A 26,253-nucleotide genomic window follows, 5' to 3' on the forward strand; every position below is an offset into this window, starting at 1 on the left:
ATGGGTAAGGGAATGTAAGTATCATACATACGAGCAGAAGGAAGGGCAGGAGAAGAAAGGACGGAGAGAGGGCATTGTCACTGGCCACTGCGGCGAGCGGACGTGGAGGACGGAAATAAAACGAAGCAAAAGAAAGAGAACCAAAAACAAAGGACGACGAGACACATCACGAACATCAACTGACTCTTGCTCTCCCCTCCTTCAGGAAGAAGCACCAGAAGCGCCTTAGCGCGCCCTCGCACTGGCTCCTGGACAAACTGTCCGGTGTCTACGCACCCAAGGCCTCCCCCGGCCCGCACAAGTCCCGCGAGTGCCTGCCGCTCATCATCTTCCTGCGCAACCGCCTCAAGTACGCGCTCAACTTCCGCGAGACGCGCGCCATCCTGCAGCAGCGCCTGATCAAGGTCGACCACAAGGTCCGCACGGACATGACCTACCCCACTGGCTTCATGGACGTCATCGGCATCGAGAAGACGGGCGAGAACTTCCGTCTGATCTACGACACCAAGGGCCGCTTCACCGTCCACCGCATCCAGGAGGAGGAGGCTGAGTACAAGCTCGGCAAGGTCCGCCGCGTCCAGCTCGGCCGCGGTGGCATTCCATTCTTGGTTACGCATGATGCGAGAACGTACGTTTTTTTGTTCCCCCACAAAACAGAAAACGATCTCTTTCTCTGCAATCTATCAGCCGTTGGATCAAGCTTTGGAAGGCCGCTCGACGGGGACGAGGATACGGGCAAAAGAAGGCTCCATTGGCAAAAGAGAGAATGAGCAGAATTGAGAGATGAGATGAGAGGTGAGGCGACAGCCGTCGGCGGCGTCGTTCGAGAGACAGTCATGGGAAAGGGTTGACGAACGGTGGGTAGAGACGCATGGCGACAGAATTGAGAAGGGCAGGGAACTCTTCAGAGGGGCTGCGTGTGCCGTTCGCCGGGGCACGTAGTTTCCTAGGCTGTAGTTTTTTGCACCTGGGGACGGCTAGCATGCAGCTCTGACGGAGAACCCTTTCCTTTTCACTCTGTCGGCAGTGTTCTCTCCGCTGCCTTGGTGGCATACTTTTCTCATCACAGTTCACATACCACGTCTCTCACTCTCTTTCTCTATCTCTTTTATTCTCACACCTTTGGCGGTCCTTCTTTCCCGTCGTCCTGTCCCCAAGAGTGGCTGGAAGGAATGCTTGGAACAGCGGCTGGTAGGTTCTCCCTGGTTCCCTACTTGAAAACTAACATGTTCTCTTTTACAGCATCCGCTACCCTGACCCGGCCATCAAGGTCAACGACACCGTCAAGATCGATCTTGCCACTGGCAAGATCACCGACTTTGTCAAGTTCGACACCGGCGCCCTGGCCATGGTCACCGGCGGCCGCAACATGGGTCGTGTTGGTGTCATCACCCACCGTGAGCGCCACGACGGTGGTTTCAACATTGTCCACCTCAAGGACGCCATCGACAACTCGTTCGCCACCCGTGAGGCCAACGTGTTTGTCATCGGCACGGAGAAGCCGTGGATCTCGCTGCCCAAGGGCCGCGGTGTCAAGCTGTCGATCGCCGAGGAGCGCGACCGCCGGCGCGCCAAGGGCAACTAAGCGTGTCGCTCTCGTTTTGTGACGTCTTAGCTGTGCTTGTTGTGCGTTGCGTGTTCCATGGTGAAGATTGAAATACAAAATTAGGGCGAGGATCGGCGTTGTTTGTTTACGTCTTTGGTCGACTTCTCTGGAAAAAGGTTGGCGATGCCCCCAAAGCCGAGTACGCACATTTCATCTACCTCCTGCTGTAGCTGTCTGCCTCACCCTTTGGGCAAGCCGCGGATCCATTGCTTAGTTATAATGCCCGTGGCCGAAAAGAAGAAAAAAATGCCAAATTTATGAAATCATGATATTTTGTCTACGTGTAAAGTGAAGTGACCCGGAGTGCGCTCTGTCTGGCTTGTCGACGAGGAAGCCGCTCACATACGAGCGCTGCTGTACCTTCCTCTGTCTCTGTACATTGCCTCGGTAGTCGACGATGTTGACGGTGCTTCTTCACCGTCTCTGTTGTCACATCATGCATGGAGCAGGGCATGGGGGTTTCCACGAGGGCAGCAAATCGCTGGCAAACATTATTCTGTTTTCACACATATTACTAAACTGTCTCAGTGTCATCGTACATACTTCATTCAATAGTTTTATTATTCTTTCATTCTTTCATTCCTTCATCCCGCACTGGCCTGGCGGTGAGCGAACAGTGCATGTCCGCATGCATCATGCATCATCCCCCTTTTGCTGCAATCAAACGTGGGGGCTCTCCAAAGCGTGGGATGTGGTACCAATGGCCCAAGGGACATTCTTGCGAAGGAGTGCATAGACAAGAGGAAAGTAAAAGGCAATGTTACGAGGCAATGCTACGAGGCAATCTGCTTAACCTTTCCATGGCGCATCTCGGCGGCGGAACTCTGCACGCCCTCGGTGCATTCTTGCGTCATTCACTCAGTATCGTCTTGGACTGAGTCGTGCCAATTTTGATGCTTCACATAGCCTCAAAAACGATGTGCCCCCATCTCATCCTCCTACTTATGTAACAGGACGACTAATAACGAGAGTCCTATGTTAGACGTACCGAGGGGAGGGCGGAGAAGATGGCATCTGAGAGGATATCGTGGTAGACTCGATTGCGCCATTTTGAGCCCAGAGTTGGACTGTTTCCATCCCACGCTCTCTCCTTGAATTTGCCCTGCCGTCACCGCACGTTCTCTGAGACGGTCGACGTGCACCTTGCTGGTACGGCATGGTCGAGACCAATCCAGGCCGTATTTGGTCTCCCGCGTCATCTGTCCCCGGATGTTTTTAAGTGTTTTGAGAGAATTAGCTTTGCTTGACTAATACACCGGTCGATCCGCCTACAATTCTGACCGTTATTTGCCGTGTGAATTACCCATGACGCCTTGCGCGAGGATGCGCATTGCCCTCTGAGAAAGTCATAACTTTGCCACAAGTTTTTTGTCCCCATTTACCCAGCAGAGCCTCGTCCGTCCAGTTGCCTGCCGAGGCGATGCAGTGCATGAAAACGATGTAATAGAATTTTACGCTGGCCGTTCAACGCAAAATTATTCCGGGTTTCATGTACCGGGAAAATGTTTTTTTTGTCGGTTTTGTAATCTTGTGACTGCCCAACATACACGTTCCGTGCAGAGAGAATGACTCGAGTTCCTTGGTCTCTCTCCTACACGGCGTAAATTATTCGTTTTTGTCTTTTCGTGGTGGTCAGCTCGCCTGCGGCACGGCATGCAAGCGAGAGAAAACGGACAGCAGATTGCAGCTGCGCCCCGATGCCTCCATTGAGGACGACGGCAAAGTCAGTTCTGTGCGTCGTAGGAGCGATGCTTTTGGCTAGCATCTTATACTCTCGCAGCACCGGCTGCACCCCGTATAACGTTGCAGCATCCCCATACACTGTCTGCAGTCCCTCTTTGCCCTCCACCCATTACGAGAAAGTGGTCTCGTGGCCACTACCTGCATTTGACGAAAACAACACTCAAGAGCACAGCATCAAGCGGTCCACGCACCCCGAAAAAGAGTCGAAAGAAACTGAAGAGATCGCTGGCTGGATCCCACAAACGATCGGCTGCAATCCATAATTGCGGACCACGTGGTACAGCGGACGTGCAGGTGAGGCGTGCAGTGCATCCTATGGTGCATTTTGCAGGTGCAATACGACACCAAAACGAGGAGAAGGAATTTTATAGGGAGTATATATTAGGACAAACAGCAAGGCAAGAAGGGAGTAATACTCCGAACATGGCAAGGAGAGCTCGTTACCAGGCTCGAGGTAATTCACAGTACGTAAGAGGCAACAGGGCCGAAAACGACGAGAGAACACGCCCGGGCTGCAACCTCCCCAGAGTCATACAAAGAGTAATGGAATGGGGAACGTCAGTCGGGTGAGGGGAAGAGAGTGCTGCTTTCTTCGGCACAAGCTGCCGTGTTCGAGGAGGCGCCCGTCTCGTGCCATTTGCTCTGCACGCTTTGCAGCCCGCAACGGTCTGGCATCCCTCATTCTCTCTTGGCTGTCGTACCAGGGGCACGGGGTCAGGTCTGTCACATATCACGCTGATCCGCAGCCCTCCGAATCATTCTGAAAATCAAAAGGAACAACTGGAGCACGACGTACTCCGTACGATGTACTCAGTGGAACATGGAATCCACAAACGGGCTGCTTCCGTATGTCGAAAATTGGTCTCATTTGTTTCGCCCCGGTGGCGGTGGAGATCTTTTCCCATTCGCAACGGCCGACAAGCGGGCTGGGCAGCAGGGGTCTTGTCGTCGGTGATGGGTTTCCGACGCAGACAGCCACAAAGGTGTCCTGTGGCAGCCACCTGGTCCCAATGTGGGATGCGACCGAACAGGGATTGCCAGCTTGGCTCGGTGTGTGCTTTCACAATACGAATGCACCTCGACCGTTGCCTCTTTTGCCTTCACCGACAGTCGCTGCAGCCTTGTTTTTCGTCGACTGCCGGCCTCGCCGTCCGGTGTTCGCATTGGAGTCAACTGTTTTCTTTCTCACTCCGAGCAGCAGACGCATGTTGGCTCTCCGTTTACTTCCAGTCACTCCCGGATGTTGTGGTGCTGGACGCTGCACATCAGGCATCACCATTTGACTGACTCTTCATTTCGTGCGACCTCGTGCGACCTGCTTTGCTGCTGAGCTGTAATTACGTCGCACGCTGACACGGTTCCCCGCCTTTGCCCCAGAAAATGAATTGTCTGAGTCTAGGTCTGGGCCACAGTCGTACAGCATATTCGTATCTGTCCGGGACGTGTGGATTTCTTTTTCCTGTATGTCGTACTCTGTGCGCTATAGTCTCTGACTTCCCGTTCGATGTCCTGTGTCTGTTGGTAAGAGCCTGTTGGTCTTGGTAAGCCGAAAACCCGTTTGTGTCGTATTGGATATGCACTGGCCACAACAGGTCGTGAAACCGTCACCCGGACTGACAGGACAGAGAATGTAAAACTAGGGGCTGCAGGCAAGAATAAAAATATAGTAAATAAATCAAAGGAAAAGAAAACAGCGGTGTGATGGGAACACAACAGGGCTACGAACGAGGAAGAGGCATGGGAAAAGCAAAACAAAGTGTTCTCCAGCTCACCACAAAAACCAATACATCCTGTATGTCGTCGGCGCCCGATTGGGTTCCCACGTCAGTGCAAGTTTCGCAATGAGTGCCTTCAGCCGATGACCAGCCACCAAGACCGGGTTCCGCAGCGTGGTTTGTCTGATGGTATGAATATCTGGTAAATGTGCAAATACTTACATTTGTTCGAATGCCTGTGAAAGAGTTGTTTTGGCGCATGTCGCTGCAGCGGAGACATAGTAGGCACATGAACAAGCTCGGCAGCCAGACACAGGGACGTTCCCCATACATGTCGGCGCCGCAAGCGACCGCGCTTCTGGTGTCATTGCTGCAGAGGATAGCAAGCTCGTTGTATCTCTTCCCACACAAAAATGCAACGTCGTGAGATTAGGAATCTGGGTTGCGACAAAGGGAAAGCACCAACCATGCATGGGCTGGCGAGGGTAGGGCGTACAAAAAGAAAGAGCGGACGGCTAAAGATGCTCAAAAGGAAGGGACTGCAGCAAATGAAGACGAGTCAAACACTTCCAATATAGGAAAGAGCTTTGTGGGCGTGAAGACCAGAAAAAGACGGTGCCTCCTTCCAGAAAACACCCGTGTCAAAACAATACCGAGCCAGTAATTGCTCCATTCAATGCCCCTCCTTTCCGTTTGCTTCCTCGCCCCTTCCCTCGCGCCTGTCTCATCGTCTCCTTTTCGCCTTTCGGGAAAGAACCACCAAAATAGCAACATAACGAAAGAACGATGGACACAAACAGAAAAAAAAAAAAGAAGCTCGTCCACAAAAAGGAAGGACCAAACCGAGCACAGATGTGGCTCGAAGAAGACATCTAGACTTTCGTCTACTACGTCACCAAGTTCACTTCCTCATCTTCTTCTGCCTCTCAGCTTCTAGACCCTCGCATGCAGACTTTTCCCATCAACAAATATAATTTACCCGATTCGTAACGCCCACTCGTGCCCAACGGAGTCTCTCACACAGCGACCCTCTCGCACCGTTTCTGAGGTGGCCTTCCCTTGCCAGCTGTTGACAAAATACTGGATTCACTCGACATTGCAAAGACCCGTTTTTTCTTTTTTTTCTTTTTTTCTTTTTTTCTTTTCACCTTCTCTTTTCTCGTATTTTTCCATTCTATTTCAGCCGCAGATGACCGGCCTACAGACGGCCAACTTTCGAGTTCCCTCCCTCCCGAATTTCAGTTGGCCTTGCGCTCTGCTGCCTTTGTCCCGTGTGTTCTTTTCTCCTTTCGGTTGTGTCCTGAAAGGCCTTTCATCGTGTAAGTTGGCAGTCTCCTTCCCAGCTGCACGTAGCCGTGTCCCCATACATATAAGAACAACTACTGTACAGCTAGCGTGTGTTGGGAGGAACAGGGGTGCAAGAAGAAAGGAAAAGTTTGAGGAAGCTCAGACCCTTTCCACTGTTATATAAACATCTCATCACTCGCACTTTATTCTTTTGCCAGCCTTCCATACGAGCCCAAGCCTTCATTTCCCTCGCCCTCGGGGTTTTTTTTTTTTTTTTCTCTTATTATTTTCTTTCTTTCTCCCTTGTTTCTGCACATCTACTCTGCTCCCTTTCTTCTCTTGTTGCTTTATCTCTCACTGCTCACACCTTGTCGCTCGCTTACTTTTGTCCCTCGTGACCCCTCGCTCTGGAAGGGTCTTGATACTGAACGACAAGCCGCTCCCCACAACTTACAATACCGAACTAAAACGACTCCGATTTAGTACAGAGAAGCGAAAACAAACTCGGTGGCTCCGGAGGAGGGTCCTCAAGAAAAGTAGGCCCGAACGAAGACGCCATAAAGAGCGCCGTTCCCCTCTTTACCAAAGTCGTCGTTGTGCCATCCACGGCCTGTTCCGCACATTTGTCAACGGCAGGGAAAACGAACATAACTCTGCTTTCATACCGTATCTGTGTTCCTCAGTTGGGTGTTTATCTTAGCAGACAATACAACGACTCGTCGAGAATAAGAATCCTTGACAACCCCAGAAGGACGAAAAAGGAAAAGGGAAGCAAGACCAACATCTGTGATCCAAGCGCCAGTGCGCATGACAAGTCGAATACGTACCGCCAAGGACCCCGGCTACAAAACGTCGTGCCGGAAAATCGGTCGCCCTTGTCGCTCAACACGGCACAGTCTTGTTTCGGAAGATAGAAAGGGAAAGCCGAAATCACGAGAAGGGTAAAAAAGGCCATAAGAGCAGTCACACCTCGTCCTTCTTGTCGTCCTGCCTCTTTCTGGCCTTGACATGAACGGTGGCAGAAACCGTGGAATACAATTTGCAGAAACAATTACACGATGGCTTCACCCGTCCTAAGCCGAGCGGCAGCCTCGTTTGCCCGCTCTTGCAGCAGACGGGCACCATCAGCAACAGAGACGCTACGAAATACTTCACCAATATCCAGACGCATCAGGCAACGAACATTTACTGCATTTGCGCCCCGGCGCCAACAGTCAAGTTCACCAACGGCAACAAAGTCAAGGTCAACACCAAAACCATCAACATCAACGGCTGGCACCACAGCGACGGCTTCCCCAATCTCCTGGTGGACGGGCCAGCGAGCTTTCGCCGCTGCGGCCGCTGCTGGTTTGGCTGGCTGGGGTCTAGCGGCCGTCTACTTTGGCGGCTGGCGCGGTGGCGCGGCCATGCGACTCGACAGCGAGCGCACGACCGTATCGCGTTACGCCAACATGCGGGGCATGGAGGTCGCCATCGATGAGATCCGCAGGGAGATCAAGACAGCCGGATTTGAAGACAGCGATGATATTATTTCCACCGACCCAGAGGATCTGCTTGCTCACGGCTATTCCGAGTGGTCCAGCACAAACCCGGACGGCCTACCGGTCGCCGTGGCGTATCCGCGGTCTACCGAGCAGGTATCCGTCATCATGCGTATTTGCCACGCCCACCGCGTGCCGGTGATCCCCTTCTCTGGCGGCACGAGTCTCGAAGGCAACTTTTCCGCGCCCTACGGTGGCATCAGCGTCGACTTTGCCTACATGGACCAGATCATACAGTTCAACAAGAGCGATATGGACATCGTCGTGCAGCCAAGCATCGGCTGGCAGGACCTCAACGACCAGCTGGCGAAAATGGACAGCGGCCTCTTCTTCCCCATTGATCCTGGTCCGAGCGCCAAGATTGGTGGCATGATCGGTACAAACTGCTCCGGCACCAACGCCGTCAAATACGGCACGATGAAGGACTGGGTCATCAACCTGACTGTCGTGCTGGCCGACGGCACCGTCATCAAGACCCGCCGCCGCCCACGCAAGTCGTCTGCTGGCTACAACCTCAACAGTCTCTTTGTCGGCTCCGAGGGCACTCTGGGCCTGGTCACGGAAGCGACGCTCAAGCTGACCGTCATACCCGAGGAGCTGTCTGTGGCCGTTGTGACATTCCCCACCATTCGCGATGCAGCGTCGGCTGCCGCCGAGGTCATGCAGACCGGCATACCCGTCGCTGCCATGGAGATCATGGACGAGGTCCAGATGCATGTCGTAAACCTCGGTGGCGCCACCGCGCCCCGCGTGTGGAAAGAGATGCCTACGCTCTTCTTCAAGTTTGCCGGCACCAAGGCCAGCGTGCGCGACAATATTCAGAACGTCGCCAAGATTACAGCTCGCAACCGCGGCTCCAACTTTGAGTTTGCCAAGGACGCCCGTGAGCAGAAGCTCTTGTGGTCCGCGCGCAAAGAGTCCTTGTGGTCCATGCTGGCGCTGCGCAAAGCCGGCGAGGAGGTCTGGAGCACCGACGTGGCCGTGCCGTTCAGCCGCCTGGCCGACATCATCGAGGTCAGCAAGAAGGAGATGGACGATCTGGGCTTGTTTGCCAGCATTCTGGGCCACATTGGCGACGGCAACTTCCATGAGAGCATCATCTACAACCGTGCCGACGTGGGCGAGCGCGCCAAGGTCGAAGCGTGTGTCAAGAACATGGTCAGGCGCGCGCTGGACATGGAGGGCACCTGCACGGGAGAGCACTCTATCGGCTGGGGCAAGAAGGACTCGCTCCTGCTCGAAGTCGGGCCGGCGACCTTGGGCGTTATGAAGGCCATCAAGGCGGCTCTGGACCCGCACTGGATTTTGTATGTCATCCTCTTCGCCGCCTCTCGCCTCTCCCCTTTACCTCCATGCCAATACTAATCATATAGGAACCCTGGCAAGATCTTTGACCAGCAATACCTAGTCCAGACGTAGCAGTGGGGTTGGAAAGAGACACGACGAGCTGTGCAAAAGCAGGTGCGCCGAGAGTGAGAGGAGAAGACAGAATGGGTTTTTTTTTACTTCATACTTGATCCATGTATTTTCTATTTATTTGCCTCATATCATCGATTCCCTATTTCTGTTTTATCTATACGTCATAAGGGCAACCATATCATGATTCGAGATACAGCCGGTGAACGTGGATGACTGTCGAAGGAAGAATATTGGGCCAAAACGTCGTTGAGGGGTGAGGGCCGTTTCTTTTCCTTGCTATTATTTCCTTTCCATTGCTTCTTATTTATATTCTTGGCTTTCTATGTCTTTTCTCTCATATGTCGTTGTTTTGTCTCTCTGAATAGTTTACGTTTTCTGAATTGTTTGTAAACGATCTACATCATCATAGTGTCAGCATTGAAGCGGGCGGCGGTTTGGCACTTGTTCGTGTTTCCTTCCACGTAATATCCATATTGCATTGGCCTTTGTATTTCTGTTTGTATTTCGTCATTCCCCTTTTTTCAAACTGGCAGAGTCCATTTTGCACGCATTGCGTTTTAGGGCTGCCTTGATAAACAGACAGACTCAGGTTTGTATCAACTTCTTAAGCTAACCACAGCCGGTCACCAACGAGTGCACAACTCCCTCTTGTACGAGACTGAAATGAAAGTCACGATACCCAGGGATTCAGTCTCGTGGAGAGCCGAGGGGCTGCTCATGACGACGTGACACTATCGCACTTATCCGCGATTTCCAGCGACCAGCACACCTACGCCTTCCACTTTGACACAGGTAACTAGTTGCCTTGATGTTTTGGTATTTAATTTCTCAGCCCAATGTAAAACTGGTACCTTTTCGCGGTGTCCTGGACACGTATTGGTTTTAGTAAGGAAACCAAGACCAGTCTACCGTTGTGTCCGTCGTTCTGTCCATCTGCCGTTCTGTCGTGTTTATGATCATGTCCTCTGCTATGCTACCTCCGGCCTTTCCACGGCCAATACCAAGCCGTATTGTTCTTGTCGACTTTTTGGTCGACATTTCGGTCTTTGTTTTGGTCTTCTTTTTGTCCCTCCTCTTGCTTCCCTCTGTCCAGCGTCTTCACCACAGACCTTGCATATTCAACGTAATTTCTTGACTCGTCGCCTGCACACCCATAGACCGCTGTCAGACACTGCGCATACTTGGGAAGCAGCTCCTTCAGACGCTTGGCCGCCGCATGTGCCAAGAATCGGCCACGGAACGCGTGGTAATCAAGGACATTCGAGATGAGATTTCGTACCAGAGGTGCTTTGAAGACATCCGCGTGGGCCGGAAAATTAGATTGTGTTACGAGCAGCTGCAACTGAACCGTGTATCTGTGCGTGAGCACATTGCACATGGAACTATATGCCGCTTCCTCGTCCACCTCGTCGCCGTCGCCGTCGGCGGCCAAAGTGGCGCTCACTTTCACCAACATGCTGACCAGCAGCTCCGTCGTTTGATCGTAGCCTTGTTCAGGCAAGAGAGCGATCGTGCCGCCCAGTCCCTCTAGTATGTCGACGAGTATGTTGGCATGCTGGAGGGCTAATCTTTTGTCCTCCTCTTCCGTTTTAGCTGCAACGTGATCGTCGAGAATAAGCTTGTACGTATCCAGGATGCTCTTCCGAATGAACGACAGCATTTCCTTGGTCATGTTGACTGTATTCTCAAGGCTCTTATTGTTGTCGGGGTTGAGGTCCGGGTATGATGAAGAGGACGGGCCGTCGCCGACAACCGTGTATTCGCTTGTGTCGGACATGGCGTGGAACGAGACGATCAGAATGGGCTCGTCGACAGGAAGCTGGATGACTTTGCGGTGAATTTGGCGAATTTGGTGAACTGGATGATGATGGGATAGACACAGGAAAGCACAAAACGTTGGGAACGTGGGAGACGACCAGCTAGTCAAAACGGCCACCGGCCCTTTTCATCTCGAGGAGTTGTTAGCACACGTAATACACCACTTGTGCTGAGTGAGAGACGGCGACGTATGATTGTATGTACTTGTCTTTCAGGCCAGTGTGACGTCGTGGTCACGGGAACTCAAGTCATCCAGGAGCCATGGAGCTTGTATCATACGCGTCGATGTTCGATGTTGGTGCGTTTGGCCGTGTCAGGGAATGCAGCACGTGCTGCCACCGAAGGTGTACCTGCAAACGAGCATCGCAGCTCCTCGCTGCCCGGCAGGCTTTATAAAGTGCGACGGGTGCAACAGAATATGCCACGCATCCCTTCCATTCTGGGCAATTTGCACGCATCAACCATGTTCCACGCGTGCCTTCCATTCTCGGCAATTACACGCACACCCGCACGCTCAACAACGTTTCAGGCGTCCCTTCCATTTTGGGCAATTACACGCACAGCCGCAGCCCTCAATAACGTTTCAAGCGTCCCTTCCATTTTGGGCAATTACACACCCACATTCATGTCTCCATGTGCTCCTTCCTCGTCTCATGCCCCACAATGCTACCACAAAACACAAACGCCCAGTCACCAATTGACCTCCGTCTCACCTCTCCCACTTCCCTTCGTTACTTTGCATTTTCACGATACACATGCTACCGTGACGAGGTATCCTTTGACCTGCCACCATGGCCGGCCACGTTGCCGCAGAGATCTCGCCTCCTGGTGCTGAGAACAAAACTCCTCGCCCGGCCGCTTGGCGTGGCCGCGGCTTTGTCTCCATGACCATCATTCTCGGCTCTCTCCCACCTCAGACCACTACTCTCGACATTTACAAATCCATGATGCCGCTGGCCATCACGTCGATCGATATCCTGGAGGACAACCGCGGCGAGCGCTCGGGCACCGCCCGCGTGCGGATGGTGCCTCCGGACAGCGACTACTGGTACGACCGCTGCTGGCGTCTCGAGCTGGAGGACGCCACCGCACCACAGCGCTTTCCCAGGGTGTCGGCCCGTGTCGACAATCACGGTTTCCGCTCGGCCACAGAGGAAAGCATCAAGACGCCGCTCAATACATGGGTCCCGGCCCGTAAGGAGATCGAGCTAGCCCTGCTTGGCCAGGGGTTTATGCGCCAGAAGCGTGCCATGATGGTGATGGACCAAGTTGAGCACGACGGTGAGGACGTGCTGGTCAAGCTGCGTGTCAACTTTAGCCGCCGCGACCTATCCATTTTTGTGACACGCGTCCTGGAGGAGACGTCATCACCAAACAGCGGCGAAGGCACAAGCAGCAACCCACGTCCGCCGCCGCGCCGTCTCAAGGCCGAGTACCGCATCGACATACGCTTTTCTTGGGTCAAGAACATTTGGGAGCAGCAGCTCCCTGGCGGACGCGTCTGCGTCGCTCTCGCACTCGACTCGCCTCCCGAGTACTGGCGCATCACCCGGGACGCCACCCAAACGCACGGCAGCGGCCGCACCAGCTGGAACAACATGGAGCAGTGGGTGCGCATGGCGTACCTCACCATGAACCAGCGCGCCGTCCGCGATGCGTCCGTCTCGCTGAACGGTGTCTTCCCAGCGGGACAGGCTGTGGACCTTGGTCGATGGACCGTCTTCCGCCTTGGCTTCCGTCCGTCCACGGTGGGCGACTGGCAGGATGTTGCCGGCGCTCTGCGTGACTACGACCTGCGTGCCAAGCCCTGCCCAGAGTTCCGTTTTCTGCCTCGCGACGACCGGACCATGTGGGACTGTGTGCAGGCTGACCACGGCGCTCTGCCCATGTCTGCGGCCAGCAACATGCATCACCTTTCCCGCCGTCTCTCGTACGACGTTGCGTACCAGCTGGAGGTGTGCATCTCGCACAACATTCTCAACGAGAGCACGCTCGACGTCGTCTTTCTAGAGAGTCTCGCAGCTCTTACCCCGGATCGTGCCACACGTATGCTCGAGTATGTGGCCGAGCGCGGCAAGCGCATCTACCAGCCGCACAGTATCTTCCGCGATCCCCGGGCCGCATCGTACTGGCGCAAGTCCTCTCCCGATGCGTCGCTCGACAAAGACCGTGCCGTCTACATCCGCAAAGCCATCGTGACCCCGACCACAATCATCTACTCCACGCCCGCACTCGAACCCGGAAACCGCGTGCTGCGCCATTTCCGCGAGCACCACGACCGTTTTCTCCGTGTTCAGTTTACCGACGAGCTCCTCATTGGGCGGCTCAGTGGTGGTCGTGACGGCAGGCGGACGGATGAGTGCTTTGTGCGGGCCTTTCGGGCACTGAAAAACGGCATCCGCGTCGGTGGCCGCTGGTTCGAGTTCCTGGCCTTTGGCAACTCGCAGCTGCGCGAGAACAGCACCTACTTCTTTGCGCCGACCGAGCTTGTCTCGTGCCAAGACATCCGGGACTGGATGGGCGACTTTCGGAGCATCAAAACCGTCGCCAAATATGCAGCACGGCTGGGCCAGTGCCTGTCGACCACGCGGCCTGTGCCTACCTTTGGTGTGCCGACGACGGTGCAGCGCATTGCCGATGTCGAAAACGACCGGTTTTGCTTCACGGACGGCGTCGGCAAGATCTCCAAGTGGTGGGCTCGCGTCATTGCCAGCCATCTGCGGGTCGACAATGTGCCCTCGGCCGTGCAGTTCCGCATGGGCGGCTGCAAGGGAATCCTCGTCGTCTGGCCCGACGTGCCTTCTGGCCAAGTGGTGCAAATCCGGCCGTCGCAAGAAAAGTTTCCAACTCTGGACAATGCCAACATCCTCGAGATCGTCCGCTGCTCGGAGACTGCCACGGCGACTCTCAACCAGCAGACCATCATCTTGCTGTCCACACTCGGGGTCCCGTTGTCCGTCTTCCTAGACTTGCTCCACGAGGAACTGGCCGGTCTCGATGCCGTCATGAACGACCCGCAGAAGGCGGTGGACCAACTGATGGTGCGCGTCGACCAGAACCACATCACACCCATGATTGCCGACATGGTCAAGGCCGGCTTCATGGCATCCGACGAACCATTTGTCTGGTCCATGCTGCAGCTCTGGCGCTCCTGGACACTCAAGGCCCTCAAAGAGAAGGCACGCATCAGCGTCGAGAAGAGTGCTTTTGTGCTGGGGTGCGTCGACGAAACAGATACGCTGCGTGGCCATACGCAACCCCGTGACGGGACACGCCGCAACCGTGCTGGCGAGCCAGGCGGGCCACCCGAGCTCCCTCAGATTTTCCTACAAATCCCAGACCTGACCAGCAAGCCTCAGGGCGGCGTCCACATCTTGGCGCGCGGAAGCAACAACAACAACAGATACAACATTGGTGCGGCCAAGGGTGGCCAAACGTACAGGGTCATCACCGGCCTTTGCCTGGTGGGCCGCAACCCATCGCTTCACCCGGGCGATCTACGGGTCGTGGAAGCCGTCGACGTACCGGCCCTGCACCACCTTCGGGACGTGGTCGTCTTTCCGCGTACGGGTGACCGTGACATTCCCAGCATGTGCTCTGGTGGCGACCTTGACGGCGATGACTACTTTGTTTTCTGGGACGAGCGCCTGCTCCCACCGCGCGAATTCTGGAACTACGATGCAATGAACTACGATGCTGCCCGCGAGCCGGACGTCGACGAGGTGACACCGCGCCATCTAATTTCCTTCTTCGTGCAGCACATGAAGCACGACACGCTGCCGCGCATTGCCATGTCGCACCGGGCGTATGCCGACCAGCTCGAGGACAGCGCCATGAACCCGCGCTGCCTGGAGCTCGCACAGCTGCACTCGCAGGCCGTCGACTACGCCAAGACCGGCGTGCCTGCGCTCATGCCGCACCGACTGGCGCCCAAGGGCTGGCCGCACTGGATGGGCCGGACGTTCAAGCGAACGTACCACTCGAGGTCGGCCCTCGGCCAAATTTACGACGAGGTGCAGGTGGAGACGTTTGAGCCGGCGTACGACAAGCCCTTTGACAAGCGCATCCTCGAGCAGTATCCCGACCTGGATGCGGATCTCATGCGCCGTGCCCGGCGCATCAAGACGCAGTACGACCTGGCGCTGCGGCGTGCCATGGCGCAAAAGGACATTGAAAGCGAGTTCGAGATGTGGTCTGGCTTTGCCATGAACAAGCCGCGTGTCGGTTCCGATTACAAAGCTGCCGAGAACCTGGCGCGTCTCTTCCGTGTGATCACAACGCGATTCCGCCGCGTGTGTCTGCGCGAGGCCGGCGGCGACTCGCAGGACCTTGCGAAGCTAGGGCCTTTCCTGGCGGCCATGTACAAGGTTACGTCGGAGGAGGTTCGCATTGCCCTGCACGAGTTTGCTCTGGCCAAGAAGCGCGCGCGTCCAGTCCCAGCGGACATCGACAACGAGGCGTCGGCCGCGTCTCCGAAGGATCGGTTCAGTCACCACAGTGCGCCGCTCATCAGCTTCCCATGGATCTTTTCGCACGAGCTGTGCTCCATTGCAACGACGGCCGATCCGGCTTGCGCGGTCGACACCATCGGGCGTGACGACAAAGCGAAGGCAACGGACAACAAGACGAAACCCACCGAGACAAACACGGGTCAACCAGACCACCTGTTGACAGCTTCTGAGCTACGTGCCATGGAATACCGCGTAGTGAACGGTGTGCCCACGCACTACGGCATCCCGCTCGACACTTCGGCATACGATGGGTCCCGCGAGGAGGAGGAAGAGGGGGCCGACATGGACGCGGGCGAGTATGAGCCGATGTGGACGCTGCCGCCAGGCAAGTCGGAGAGTGACGTCGTGATTGAGATGGTTGCGTCGACAAAGACGAAGCCTGAGAAGCCTGAGGAGAGCGACGACGACGACGGCGGCGACGACGGCGAGCAAGCCTACAAAGACGCCGGCTACGAGTTTTTCACGGGGCGTATGAGCGGCCGGGCCGTCCAGCGTGGCCAGCTCAGTCACCAGCAGGTCAAGCTGCTCCGCCAATTGCAAACGTCCATGGCAGGCAAGACTGGCGGTAACGGGCATGCTGTCGACCATGGTAATTTCCCCTGGGCGGAGATGGAGGACGACATCTTGTCGACCACGAGCGAGGAGAGCCAGGACGAGAAGGTCCCTGAGACGATCATCATCAGGCGAGAGGACGACGAAGAGGACGAGGAAGTGCAGGCTGCGGTCGAAAAGGCGACCCACGAACTACCTGGTGGACTGGCGAAACCGCTCGTGCAGACTACGGAGATTATTACGGCGCATACTACGGCGCAGAGCGCATCACTGCTAGACACCATTGACACGGTCGAGCCTGTTGCCCTCTCGCAGGATGTGCACGACGACGCCGATGACGAGGACGACGAGAACGACGAGAACGACGACGAGAACGACGACGAGAACGACATCTTTGCTACGATTGACAATCTCTTTGGCGGGCGCGAAAAGAAGGCCAGGCAGGGCCAAAAGAATGCGGAGCATCACAGTCCGGTGCAGGCGGCAACCATCGCGACTCTCATTTGATGTTCAGTTGTCTGGAATGGCCATTTGTTTACAAGGACGAATATGGGATGGGGCATACGAGGGCGGGTATGGCGGCGGGGACGACGGTGGCGAGATGATTCACACAGAGACAGACAGTTGGACCAACTATGCGAGCATATGGAGTGCTTCGTGGTCAACGAAACAAGGATAGCTGCAATACGAAGTATGACCAGACCCTTTGATTATGCTGTACGGAGTGCTTGACTGCTATGTCTGCTCCGATAAAATCAACTTTGTCGTAATGATCGCTGTTGATGGCAGCCGTGTCAAGGCCCACGTCTCCTTTCCTGGGGCCTGAGCTCATTGCCCTTGCCATGCTACCATGTTGCGTTGCCCTCGCTTATCCAGTGTTTTGAAACCGGGCGTTTCAAAGGACTTGCGCCATCAAAGCGCAGGTTGTAGTAAATGTTGCGAAACAATATTGTCTGTCTGCAATTTGCACACACAAAAAAGTACGTCGTCCAGATCTTGCTCATTGTTAAGCTTTTCTTAGCACGCCGTCCCTGTGTTTCTTTCGAAGCAAATCGCGTGGTTTTGTATGCCAACGTACTTTTGTTGGACGACGTTTCGTCCCCCGCGCTTTCAGACGGCGTTCCCTGTGCAGCCAACGAGGCATTGTACCAGTTGCCAGCAAGAGCACGTCTCGTCACTCACGGCTTCCCCGTGAACGTGAAATCATCGTGGGTTCTCTTTTCATTGGACGCCCAACGATGATGGGGTAGTCCTGGAAAGAAGAATGCGCCGGGCGGCTGCCTCCTGGACGAAAGACGAGCGAAAAACACGCCACAAAAGGGGATGTGAGTATTTTTGCTCAGGGAGGATCTTGGTCTGCTCGGACGAGGGGGGAGTCCAAGCCCGACTCTTCCCCCAGGAAGCACCGTGAGTTTAGGTTGGCAGTTGGCAGGACGTGACGAGACGTGACGGACGGTCCGGTCTTGAATAGGCGATAGCTGTCGTCGACAGAGAGTGAGTACTTTGTTGTCCTCCGCAGGTGGGCACGTAGAAAAGGGGGATTCAATAAAGTGCAGTCGAACATGCCCCGTGGGGGGTCTAGACCTTTGTTTTAACTGGACAAACCTCGTTGGACGTCGTCGTATGTTGCAAATATGGCGCGGAGCTGGCAGTCAAAAGCAACGATCGGTGGCGAACGAGACCACTGGGCTCGGCGATGCTCCCGCGTCTTGTGTTTGTTCCACTTTCCGACGTGGATAATGGTACGACGGTGTTCTTTGCTCGTAGACCCAATGAGCCAACGCACCAGGAAAGACAGGCCCCAGGGATCTCGATAACCTTTGTGGGACGATTGCTGTTCTGCTCCGGATCCGGGCGTACGTGTACATGTACATCGCACTGTTCAATGTTTTGTCTTCTTCTTTTTTGGCGCAGAAACAATGCGGATGCAGATTGCCAATTGACCAAACTGGTCTGACAAGGACGTTTGGAATGACCAAATGACAACCTTGCTGTCAACCAAGAGCCACACCCACACACCCACACTCCATTGGTGAAGGATACTGGTGTCCTACATTTCCGGATTTCTTTCCAGCATGCCAACTTTCCACGGCCAACGACGATCCGAGGAAGACGACAGCCGGCAGGCAGTTCTGGTCGTCAGGCAGGTAGTCGTCAAGGCATGCATTTGTCCGGAGTACGTCGTGCCGGTGATCAACTGACGGAGGACGGAATCGCGACCGTTGCACGTTGTATTCCGGCGAGGCGCCTTGCAGGATGTGTGCATGCAGGGCCGTTGATCGTCGGGCGACGGGCAGGGGCGCCAGGACGCTCGCGGCCGGCGGAGACGACATACTTTCCCGATTCATATCAAGAATTTGTCAATCGCATTCTCCTGGATCGTATTGCGTCGTAAGATTGTCTTCCGCCTTGTTTCGTTTTTAAACAAAAATGGCCTTATTGTCGCTTCCTTTGCCAGTCTTGGATAGTGATCTACAGCTGGGTCGGGTGTTGATGGTTGGTTTTGGAGGGTACATTCAAGGATGTGGCCCATGATGCTGGCTCGTGGACGGCCACAGAGGATTCGCCGCTTTGTTTCCCGATCGCCTTGCAGAATGGATGATGAAAGTGTTGGTATTTTGCCCACAGCCAACCAAGAAAACTGAGTGGGAGAGAGTGGGAGTGGGAGAGTGGGAGTGGGAAACAACGTCGGGTAGATCATTCTCCACCCCACTTAGCCAGCCTCCCAACCACCAGAAAAGGAAGGGTAGCGAGGGCAGGCAAACTGCAGGAAGGAGCCAGGCGCCAGGGAGCGCACCACACGATTTGCTTGCGCACGTTGTGCCGCACTTTAGGGCGGCGACGACCGCTGGAGCGCTGCTCCGCTGGAGAGCGCTTTCCCTCGCATGCATCGAAAGGTGCTAAGCGAGGTGGGCTTGGTGGGCTTGGTGGGCAGGGGAGCGCGATAAGGGAAGGCGCGACGAACCTTTTTGCGCAAAAGAGGAAAGCGCAAGGGATCGCCGAAGGGCAGGGTGGTCAGCCCGTTTTTCCTGGTCCCACGGCACAGGGTTGCATCCTTCCGGTGCCCATGTCTTAAAGCGTCCTGCCCTGCCACCTGCCACCTGCCACCTGCCACCTGCAACTTGCCACTTGCCTCCTGGCCTGCCACCTGTCTCTTGCCAGCCTGCCATTTGCTTCCGAGTTCTGTATCCGCATTTTTGCAGATGTACATCGAGAGACCAGCGTCCCAGGAAAGCATCATACAACGTACAGACCATTTGTGACCCGATGCTCTATCCGCCAGTCCCAGTTATCGAGCAAAGCCCCTCCAAACTCGGCCGAGTAGCGTGCTCCATCGCCACCGACGGCCTACTTCGTATATCCGTGTGCCGTCTCACATGGATGAGGGATGCTTCTTGCAAATCAATGGGGCTCACATCAATGGGGCACCAATGGGGCACACAATGAACAAGGGACCGGACGGCGCGTTGATGAGCACCTGTACAATTTACAAAAGTATGGCGTGGGTGGTTGGAAGGTGGCTCGGGTGGAGGACGCTTGTGCACCAAGGCTCTGGGGGCCCCAAAAACGACGAGGGACAGGTGGAAGCGACACGTCACAAAAAGTTTAAATCAAGAGACAGCAATGAGAACATGTTTCGGGGGATTGGGGTCGGGGAAGGGAGCGCTCCACCACTACGAAAGTACTGTTTTGCGTACTTTTCTTTGTTTCTCTTTTTGCTTCCTCTTCCCCGTCTCCCTTTTCTTTTCTTTTTCTTCTTCTTTTTTTCTCTTTTTCTTCTTTTTTTTTTTCGAAATGTCGGTCAAGACAGCCGCCAGCGGTTAACGCGGGATAAAACAAAGGGCAGATCCTCACAATGACGAACAATGGGCACTACCATGTACGACACGATATAGTTTCCCAATTGGGAAAAAACAATATGTCTCGGTGCTGAGTGGCGCTTGTGCTGCATGCTTTGGGGGTTTCCTTGTGCAGATGAGCTGAGGTGTAGGAAAGGTATATTTCGTACATGTACAACATACAGAATATGCATTTAATTCTTTTAGGTATGGGTTGCATTGAAGAAGAGAGAAAGTGATCGACAGACATACATGTACACGACAGTGGGTACAGGAATCTCTCTTTCTTTTGGTCTGCTTGTCACAGTGCTGCTTTCCTTTATTTTCACAGACTTCTCGCCAAAAAAACTTGAAACTGACAACCCCAAGCAGAGTTCCGAAGCCTCTAGACGTGATCAATGAGCTGATGAGCTCCTAAACCAGGCGAGCCAGGATCAGGATTCAACGGGCGCTCCAAAATAGGCGATGGGAAACGCCACCGTTACCTTTTGGCGATCCAACCCATGGTAGACGCCGTTTAACGGAGTCGGTTTAGCAAGGGGTGTATGTATAAAGGGAGAGGCTACAGTGGCAGAGTGTCAAGCAACAGTGACAATTGACAAGACAGTGTGACAGCGGGTGGAGAGCAAGAGATCACTTGCACTTTGAATGTGGTGACGAATGGGCACAGACTCATCTGTAATTGCAGGATCTTCAGGTAAGAGCATCTCGACCGTAGTTCATCCCTTTATTTGGCTCAGAATTTGGCATCGTACGATGCACGTACGCTTTCTTTTCCCTCTCTTCTTCAACATGCCACGACCTTTGCATTCTTCACGTGCATGAGCAAATTCTTTTTTTATTTCCTTCCAAGATGAGATCGTCTCGTCGGAGATTCTACCTGCATGTGCTTTAGACGATAGGAGCAGGAGAGGAGGTTAAACAAACGATGTGCATTGTGATCCGATTACAATGGGGGTGGCTGAACAACAAACGGCACATGAGCAGACATCGGGGAGGAGTCCTTCAGGACATCCATAGCCAATTCTACCCAACTCAATACGAAGTATTTCGTAGTGTAATTATTCCTTACAACGTACACATACGGCGGTCGGCAATAATGTGGGCACACATCCCTGTGATCGACAACTCCCGACGATGCTGGCGATGCATTCCCTGTGTTGGTGAAAGTGGAGCCGATGCCTTCGTGTTCTAATCGTACGCATAACCATTCCAGTCAGGAAGGGAGATATTCGGGGGCAGTTAGGTAATAAGACCAGGCTCGCGTTAGCGATGAGGGAGTGACAGAAGCATAAAGGTATCAATTTTAAAGTTATCCGATGTTTGAAATGAGAGTGAATATATAAGCAAGTGAATAAATGGGTATTTCCGGGGTTCGATGCGTTTATATTGCTGTTATTCCTAACCTTCTTTTCTGCGATATTAACTCTATCATTGAGAAACATATTCAAGTACGATGTACAAAAAAGATGTCAAAAAGCCTTTGCAGGATCGTGACGCTCCCGAAAAAACAGCGTTCCCACTGCCCAATACGACTTGTTCTCTGCGAATAGCTACGTCTTGCTGTTTGCAGTCAATGCCCAACGTTTGCCATCCGACGATTCACACCATTGGTCTGGCCGTCGAGCCGACGGTACTGGCGCATGCTGTGTCCGGTGGCGCCACTCACTCTCGACACTATGACACACAGATAATCACAGGGCAGACGATCGCATGGTCGCGCGACTTGGCCGCACCATATTTGGCCTTTATGCGCTAATCTAGCCGCGCTTTTACATTCCATTCGCAGGTACGATTGACACTGCGCGGGGCGTCTGAGCTTCAGCAGCGTCGACCCTCGACCATCTCGACCATCTCGACCATCTCGACATCTCGACAGCCGATTGTGCCCTTTGACTTTGGGTCGCTCTTTGATATAGCCGCCAATGTCGACTCGAATACGGCCGAGGGCGCACCCCGGGACTTGCGGATGGCAAAAGGACTTGGCTGCGCTTGAGAGTGAGGGCTAGTGTCAATATCGGCGTCAGCACGGGTCGCAGCCAACCCATTCCATCCAGACACAAAAGGCTGAACGCTCCAACGGCGTTTGCGCCAGAAAAGAAACGAAACAAAGGGACCCCTGACCCGACAAAAAGGATCACCTTCGTAGTGGCCCCCGCTCGACTTTGAACGGCGAAAATGGTGAGAAACAAGGGAAGGCGCTCCGTACGCCGGCATACGAGACTCGTTCTGCCGTACGAAGTAGTCACGTATGCCAGGACAAGCGTGTCTGTTGGCGACTCGGTAGTTGCTGTGCACTTGTGTAGTCCGGCGTCATTACTGTGCTGTGGTGGTGGTGCAAATAGCGTATTGGGCCGTGTCTCCGATGCGCTCTCAACAGGCTGTTGCCCGATGCAAGGGGAAGGAAGAAAGAGCGGTGACGTGCGGAGGAGGGTCATTGCTAGACAGACGCCGTTGAACGGGAAGGTGAAGACGAGGCATGGAAAGCAAGAGACGAAGCGACAAGAACGCACAGAACGAGCAAATTCGTTGGCTGCACCTTCCTCGCTTACACCACTTGGGCGGATTCCGAGACCCACCGGCCTGGGGGTCCGTGAAGAACGAGGAAAGAACAAAGGGCAATGGAGGATCGCGAGGAAAGAGGCAAGAGCAACTGCCGAAGCGCCGATCATGGCGAGTACGAAAGCGCATCGAGCGACAAAGGAGGTGATGGAAGCAGTAGAAGCAAAAAGACGAGGCCTGGAAGAGCAGGGCTACAGCGGTTTGTCAGAATGTGGACGCCGTAGTTTCGTTTCTTTTCTTGGCAGTGCGTTCTTTTCTTTTTCTGCCGGCGTACAACGTAGTCCTAAATAGTGCTTCCGCGTTTCGTCTGTCTCCAAGTCCATGGGACGCTCACAGCGCTACCGTTGTAGCATTGTCCCGTTGTGGTATCGCCGGATTATCCTAGCCAGCAGCGCTTCGTATCTTACAAATTGTGAGGTTGATCCGGATTTGCTGGCTGTCGTGGACAAGCTCCGGAGTATGGAGTACTCCGTAATTACTGTACCTCTTATCACAAGACGGACGGATGCAGAACGCTCATGGAAACTCCGCGACAAACGTTGAGCACTGGCGTTGGCGCATCGCCCGGCCCCTTAGCGTTGGGGGCTAGAAAATTCACAGGAACCTAGGCTGCAAAGAAAAGGGTGCTAATGCGGTCTTCAGTTGTGGAGTTCCTTCTGGCCTCTGGATATGAGATGTTTTCTCTGTCACTGTTAACATATGCTGTCCTCAAGGCTAGCCAGATGCATGTCTCAAGTTGCTTCCCACTGTCCTGCCGTTCCTCGTTTTCGGCAATGGCTGGGGCCGACCTCGCACTGGACCGAAAGTCACATCAATATCGTAACTTTGAGTGAGGTTTCTGCTTGGCCCGTAACTAATTCTTTGTCCGCAGCGTGCTACGTAAGTGCTTCAACGTTTATTGTTGGTGTTAACGTCGGACGCCATACGGAGTACGTGGACCCCCAAAGTAGTACCCCGTAGCTCAGCCACTGGGAGCTAGTTTGTTTTATTTGTTAGGTGCTCACGTTGGTACGGAGGATTCCTTCTTCTTTGTCCCCGCTGGGGGCTTGCCACGAGTTCTCAGGGGAAATGGCCCCACTCAAAGAAGAAACGGAATAACGGATCTAGCGGGCAGCCATCGGTGAGAGTTTTAAGTCATAACAAACATGAAAGGGCAGTCTCAAGGAGAGGAGCTGGTTTGAACAGGAAAGGTTGGAAAAAAGAAAACGAACTGGGGACAAAACAAAATACTTACAACAGAGAACATGACCACGAGTCTCCCTCTAGAAACGAGAAAATGAAAATAAACCGACGAAGAGGAACCAGGGGGAAGGGGATTTCGTATGTTTTAGCTGTCTCCGTGAGCGGAGTACATGAAGACGGCGCCTCGTTACCTAATCTGTCTTTACGCGGGACCAGTTCCCATCTCGTACCTTGCGGCAACTGGGACAATACATCGTACGTGCAATGGCTGACTAGCACACTTCCAACTCTCACGTACACTGCTCCCACACGCCAAACCCAAGCTACCGCCTTAGCTGCATACCATCCAATTTGCCGGTGCGTGCTTTTCACGTGGATGAACCAGGGCTGGCGAGCCAGGGGGTGGTTCTGTAGGTGGACGTGGTAATTACGGAGTACAACATACAAACGACACATTACGAAGCATGTTGTACACAGCTACGAAATACAAAGATTCCAGCTGGTCTACTGTGTATGGTGCACTGCGTACAAAGTGCACATAATTTTCTTCGACGGTCGGGATTCGGAGTAGGCTCATGCAAGGAGTCGGTGGCATGCGTCCGCCCGTGCGTTTGTATAAATATCGCAACGCAAAAAATAGAGGCGCGCAATAAGACAAAGAGTGTAAATACAACACTGCTGGTTTACTTTGCTTGTGATGCGGTCCCCCTCAAAGCAAGATTTTGTTTCTTTCTTTTTTCAACATTGATGCATGACACCACATTCCAGCGAGAGGCCGAGGCACACAATCCGCCTGTCATTCTATTCTGACCCTATTATCCTGACTCTTTCGCTACTCTTGTCTCTCATTTCCCCTTTTTGCTGCAGAGCAATGTACTAATTTATGGACGTTGAACCCGCGCTGGTGCGTCGAGTCCACTTAATTGTCTCACTTTGGCCTTCCTTCGGCTTGCTTTTGATTGTTTCGTTGAATAGTTTTCTAGCCCTGCAGCCGCGAGCCTTTACGTCGCTTTCACAACGAAGCGAAGGAAGATTGGAAGAAAAAAAAATGAGAAAAAAATCGATAAAAAAACCAATAGGGAATACTCAGTAAAAAGGTGTGTAGCGCAACTGGAGGTTTGGTTTGTCATTGTGGTAGGAGTGTGAGTGGGGTGGTCGAGGCGCAGAAACACCAACAGAAATAAAAGAATACATATATAACATATATACGAACATATCTATGAGAGGAGGATAAAAAAAACCGTCACTTTGCACAGCATCTCCAGTAACTGTCGTACATGTAGACCGATGGATTGGCGACCAGACCTCGCCAGACCAGCAACAGGGATCAAAGGTGAAGTCCGTTGCGAGTGGGGGGATACAATTGACAGGGGGGTGGGCCGGTGGATGCACCCCTTGGTGATCGGCAAGGGAAGGACAGAACCACGCGACGATCAGAGGGACTGCGTCCAAGAAAGTAGTCAACATGAAATGGGATCTGAGTTGGGAGAGAGACCTGGGCGAACATTTCGTGAGTTTGTTCCTCGGCATGTGTGAATCTCGTAAGCCGTATGCCGTGTGTCGCACCTTCCGTCTTTTGTGTCGTGTTCAGAGGCTTCATGTCCTGTCACTTGCCTGTCTGTGATACTTTTGTATACCGTATACGGAAGGAGCCTGCACTGCATCATGGAAGGAGCCCATCTGTGTCCCGCCGCGCGCGTCCCGTCTCTCCGGCTTCACCCATCTCCTGACGCCGCCATCACTCCTTCCATATTTGACTCTCTGGATCATGCCATTTCCACAAAGTTTCCTCGCTTTCCCATTTTGGCAATCATTTCTCTCGCTTCTCCGCGCCTCGCCATTATGCCCGTATCTGGTATGGATTCCGCAACTCAATGGGATCCGTGTGGCCCGAGAGCGCGACGGCGTCAGGGCCCAGCAGAATAGCGAGGCAAGGTAAGACATGTGCGGACGTTGGACTAGACAGAAAGAAGAATCCGCAGCTTTCTGGAAATGTGGCTGCTTCTCCACACCACCACGGCCCAGCGCTAGGAGCTCACAAAAGAAAAAGTAAATCGGTAAATGAGACAAAAAAAAAGTACAAATAATGTCAAGGTAAAGTTAAAAAATAAAAAAAAAAAAAAAAACGGAATGAAAAAAGGGAAAAAAAAAAGTCAATAAAAGTGGACTTCATAATATGTCACCAGTACATACAAAGACAGAACGATGGTAGAACGGCGTGGTGAAATCGTGTTACGTGAGATGTGCAGTTTAAGGGGTAGAACACAGCTTAGTTTGTTTCTGTTTATGAAAGCTCATGCAGCATGCAGTTCTTGCAGTTTTCGTGCAGTGTTTCGTAGTGACAAGCAAGGGATGTCCTGGAGAATACCTAACACCGCGACGCAACGATTAGAGCCGGCTGATACTAGTATGGACCAGAGAGGAATGAAGACTGGTGGATGTCTCATCGAGTATCTTCGATTCTCTTGACATGAAGAC

General features: G+C 53.6%; 4 protein-coding genes across 4 annotated transcripts; 3 read left to right on the forward strand and 1 right to left on the reverse strand.

The window, feature by feature from the left end:
- On the forward strand, positions 1-1,585 carry SPBR_05863 (small subunit ribosomal protein S4e; the record flags this gene model as incomplete). Its single annotated transcript, XM_040764126.1, has 3 exons — positions 1-14; positions 206-628; positions 1,243-1,585. 3 exons carry the CDS (start codon positions 1-3, stop codon positions 1,583-1,585), a joined length of 780 nt encoding a protein of 259 aa, XP_040622560.1.
- A 3,622-nt stretch (positions 1,586-5,207) lies between these two features.
- Positions 5,208-9,311, forward strand: SPBR_05509 (D-lactate dehydrogenase (cytochrome); the record flags this gene model as incomplete). Its single annotated transcript, XM_040763773.1, has 4 exons — positions 5,208-5,253; positions 7,374-7,698; positions 7,772-9,199; positions 9,266-9,311. 4 exons carry the CDS (start codon positions 5,208-5,210, stop codon positions 9,309-9,311), a joined length of 1,845 nt encoding a protein of 614 aa, XP_040622561.1.
- A 973-nt stretch (positions 9,312-10,284) lies between these two features.
- SPBR_06154 (uncharacterized protein) lies at positions 10,285-11,088 on the reverse strand (the record flags this gene model as incomplete). The annotated part of the gene is made up of 1 exon (XM_040764416.1): positions 10,285-11,088. The coding sequence occupies one exon, from the start codon at positions 11,086-11,088 to the stop codon at positions 10,285-10,287; it is 804 nt and encodes a 267-aa protein (XP_040622562.1).
- Positions 11,089-11,920: 832 nt separating this feature from the next.
- SPBR_05487 (RNA-directed RNA polymerase) lies at positions 11,921-16,699 on the forward strand (the record flags this gene model as incomplete). The annotated part of the gene is made up of 1 exon (XM_040763751.1): positions 11,921-16,699. One exon carries the CDS (start codon positions 11,921-11,923, stop codon positions 16,697-16,699), a length of 4,779 nt encoding a protein of 1,592 aa, XP_040622563.1.
- Positions 16,700-26,253: the final 9,554 nt, after the last annotated feature.

Source organism: Sporothrix brasiliensis, assembly GCF_000820605.1.
Source record: "Sporothrix brasiliensis 5110 chromosome Unknown Cont15, whole genome shotgun sequence".
NCBI lineage: Eukaryota > Fungi > Ascomycota > Sordariomycetes > Ophiostomatales > Ophiostomataceae > Sporothrix > Sporothrix brasiliensis.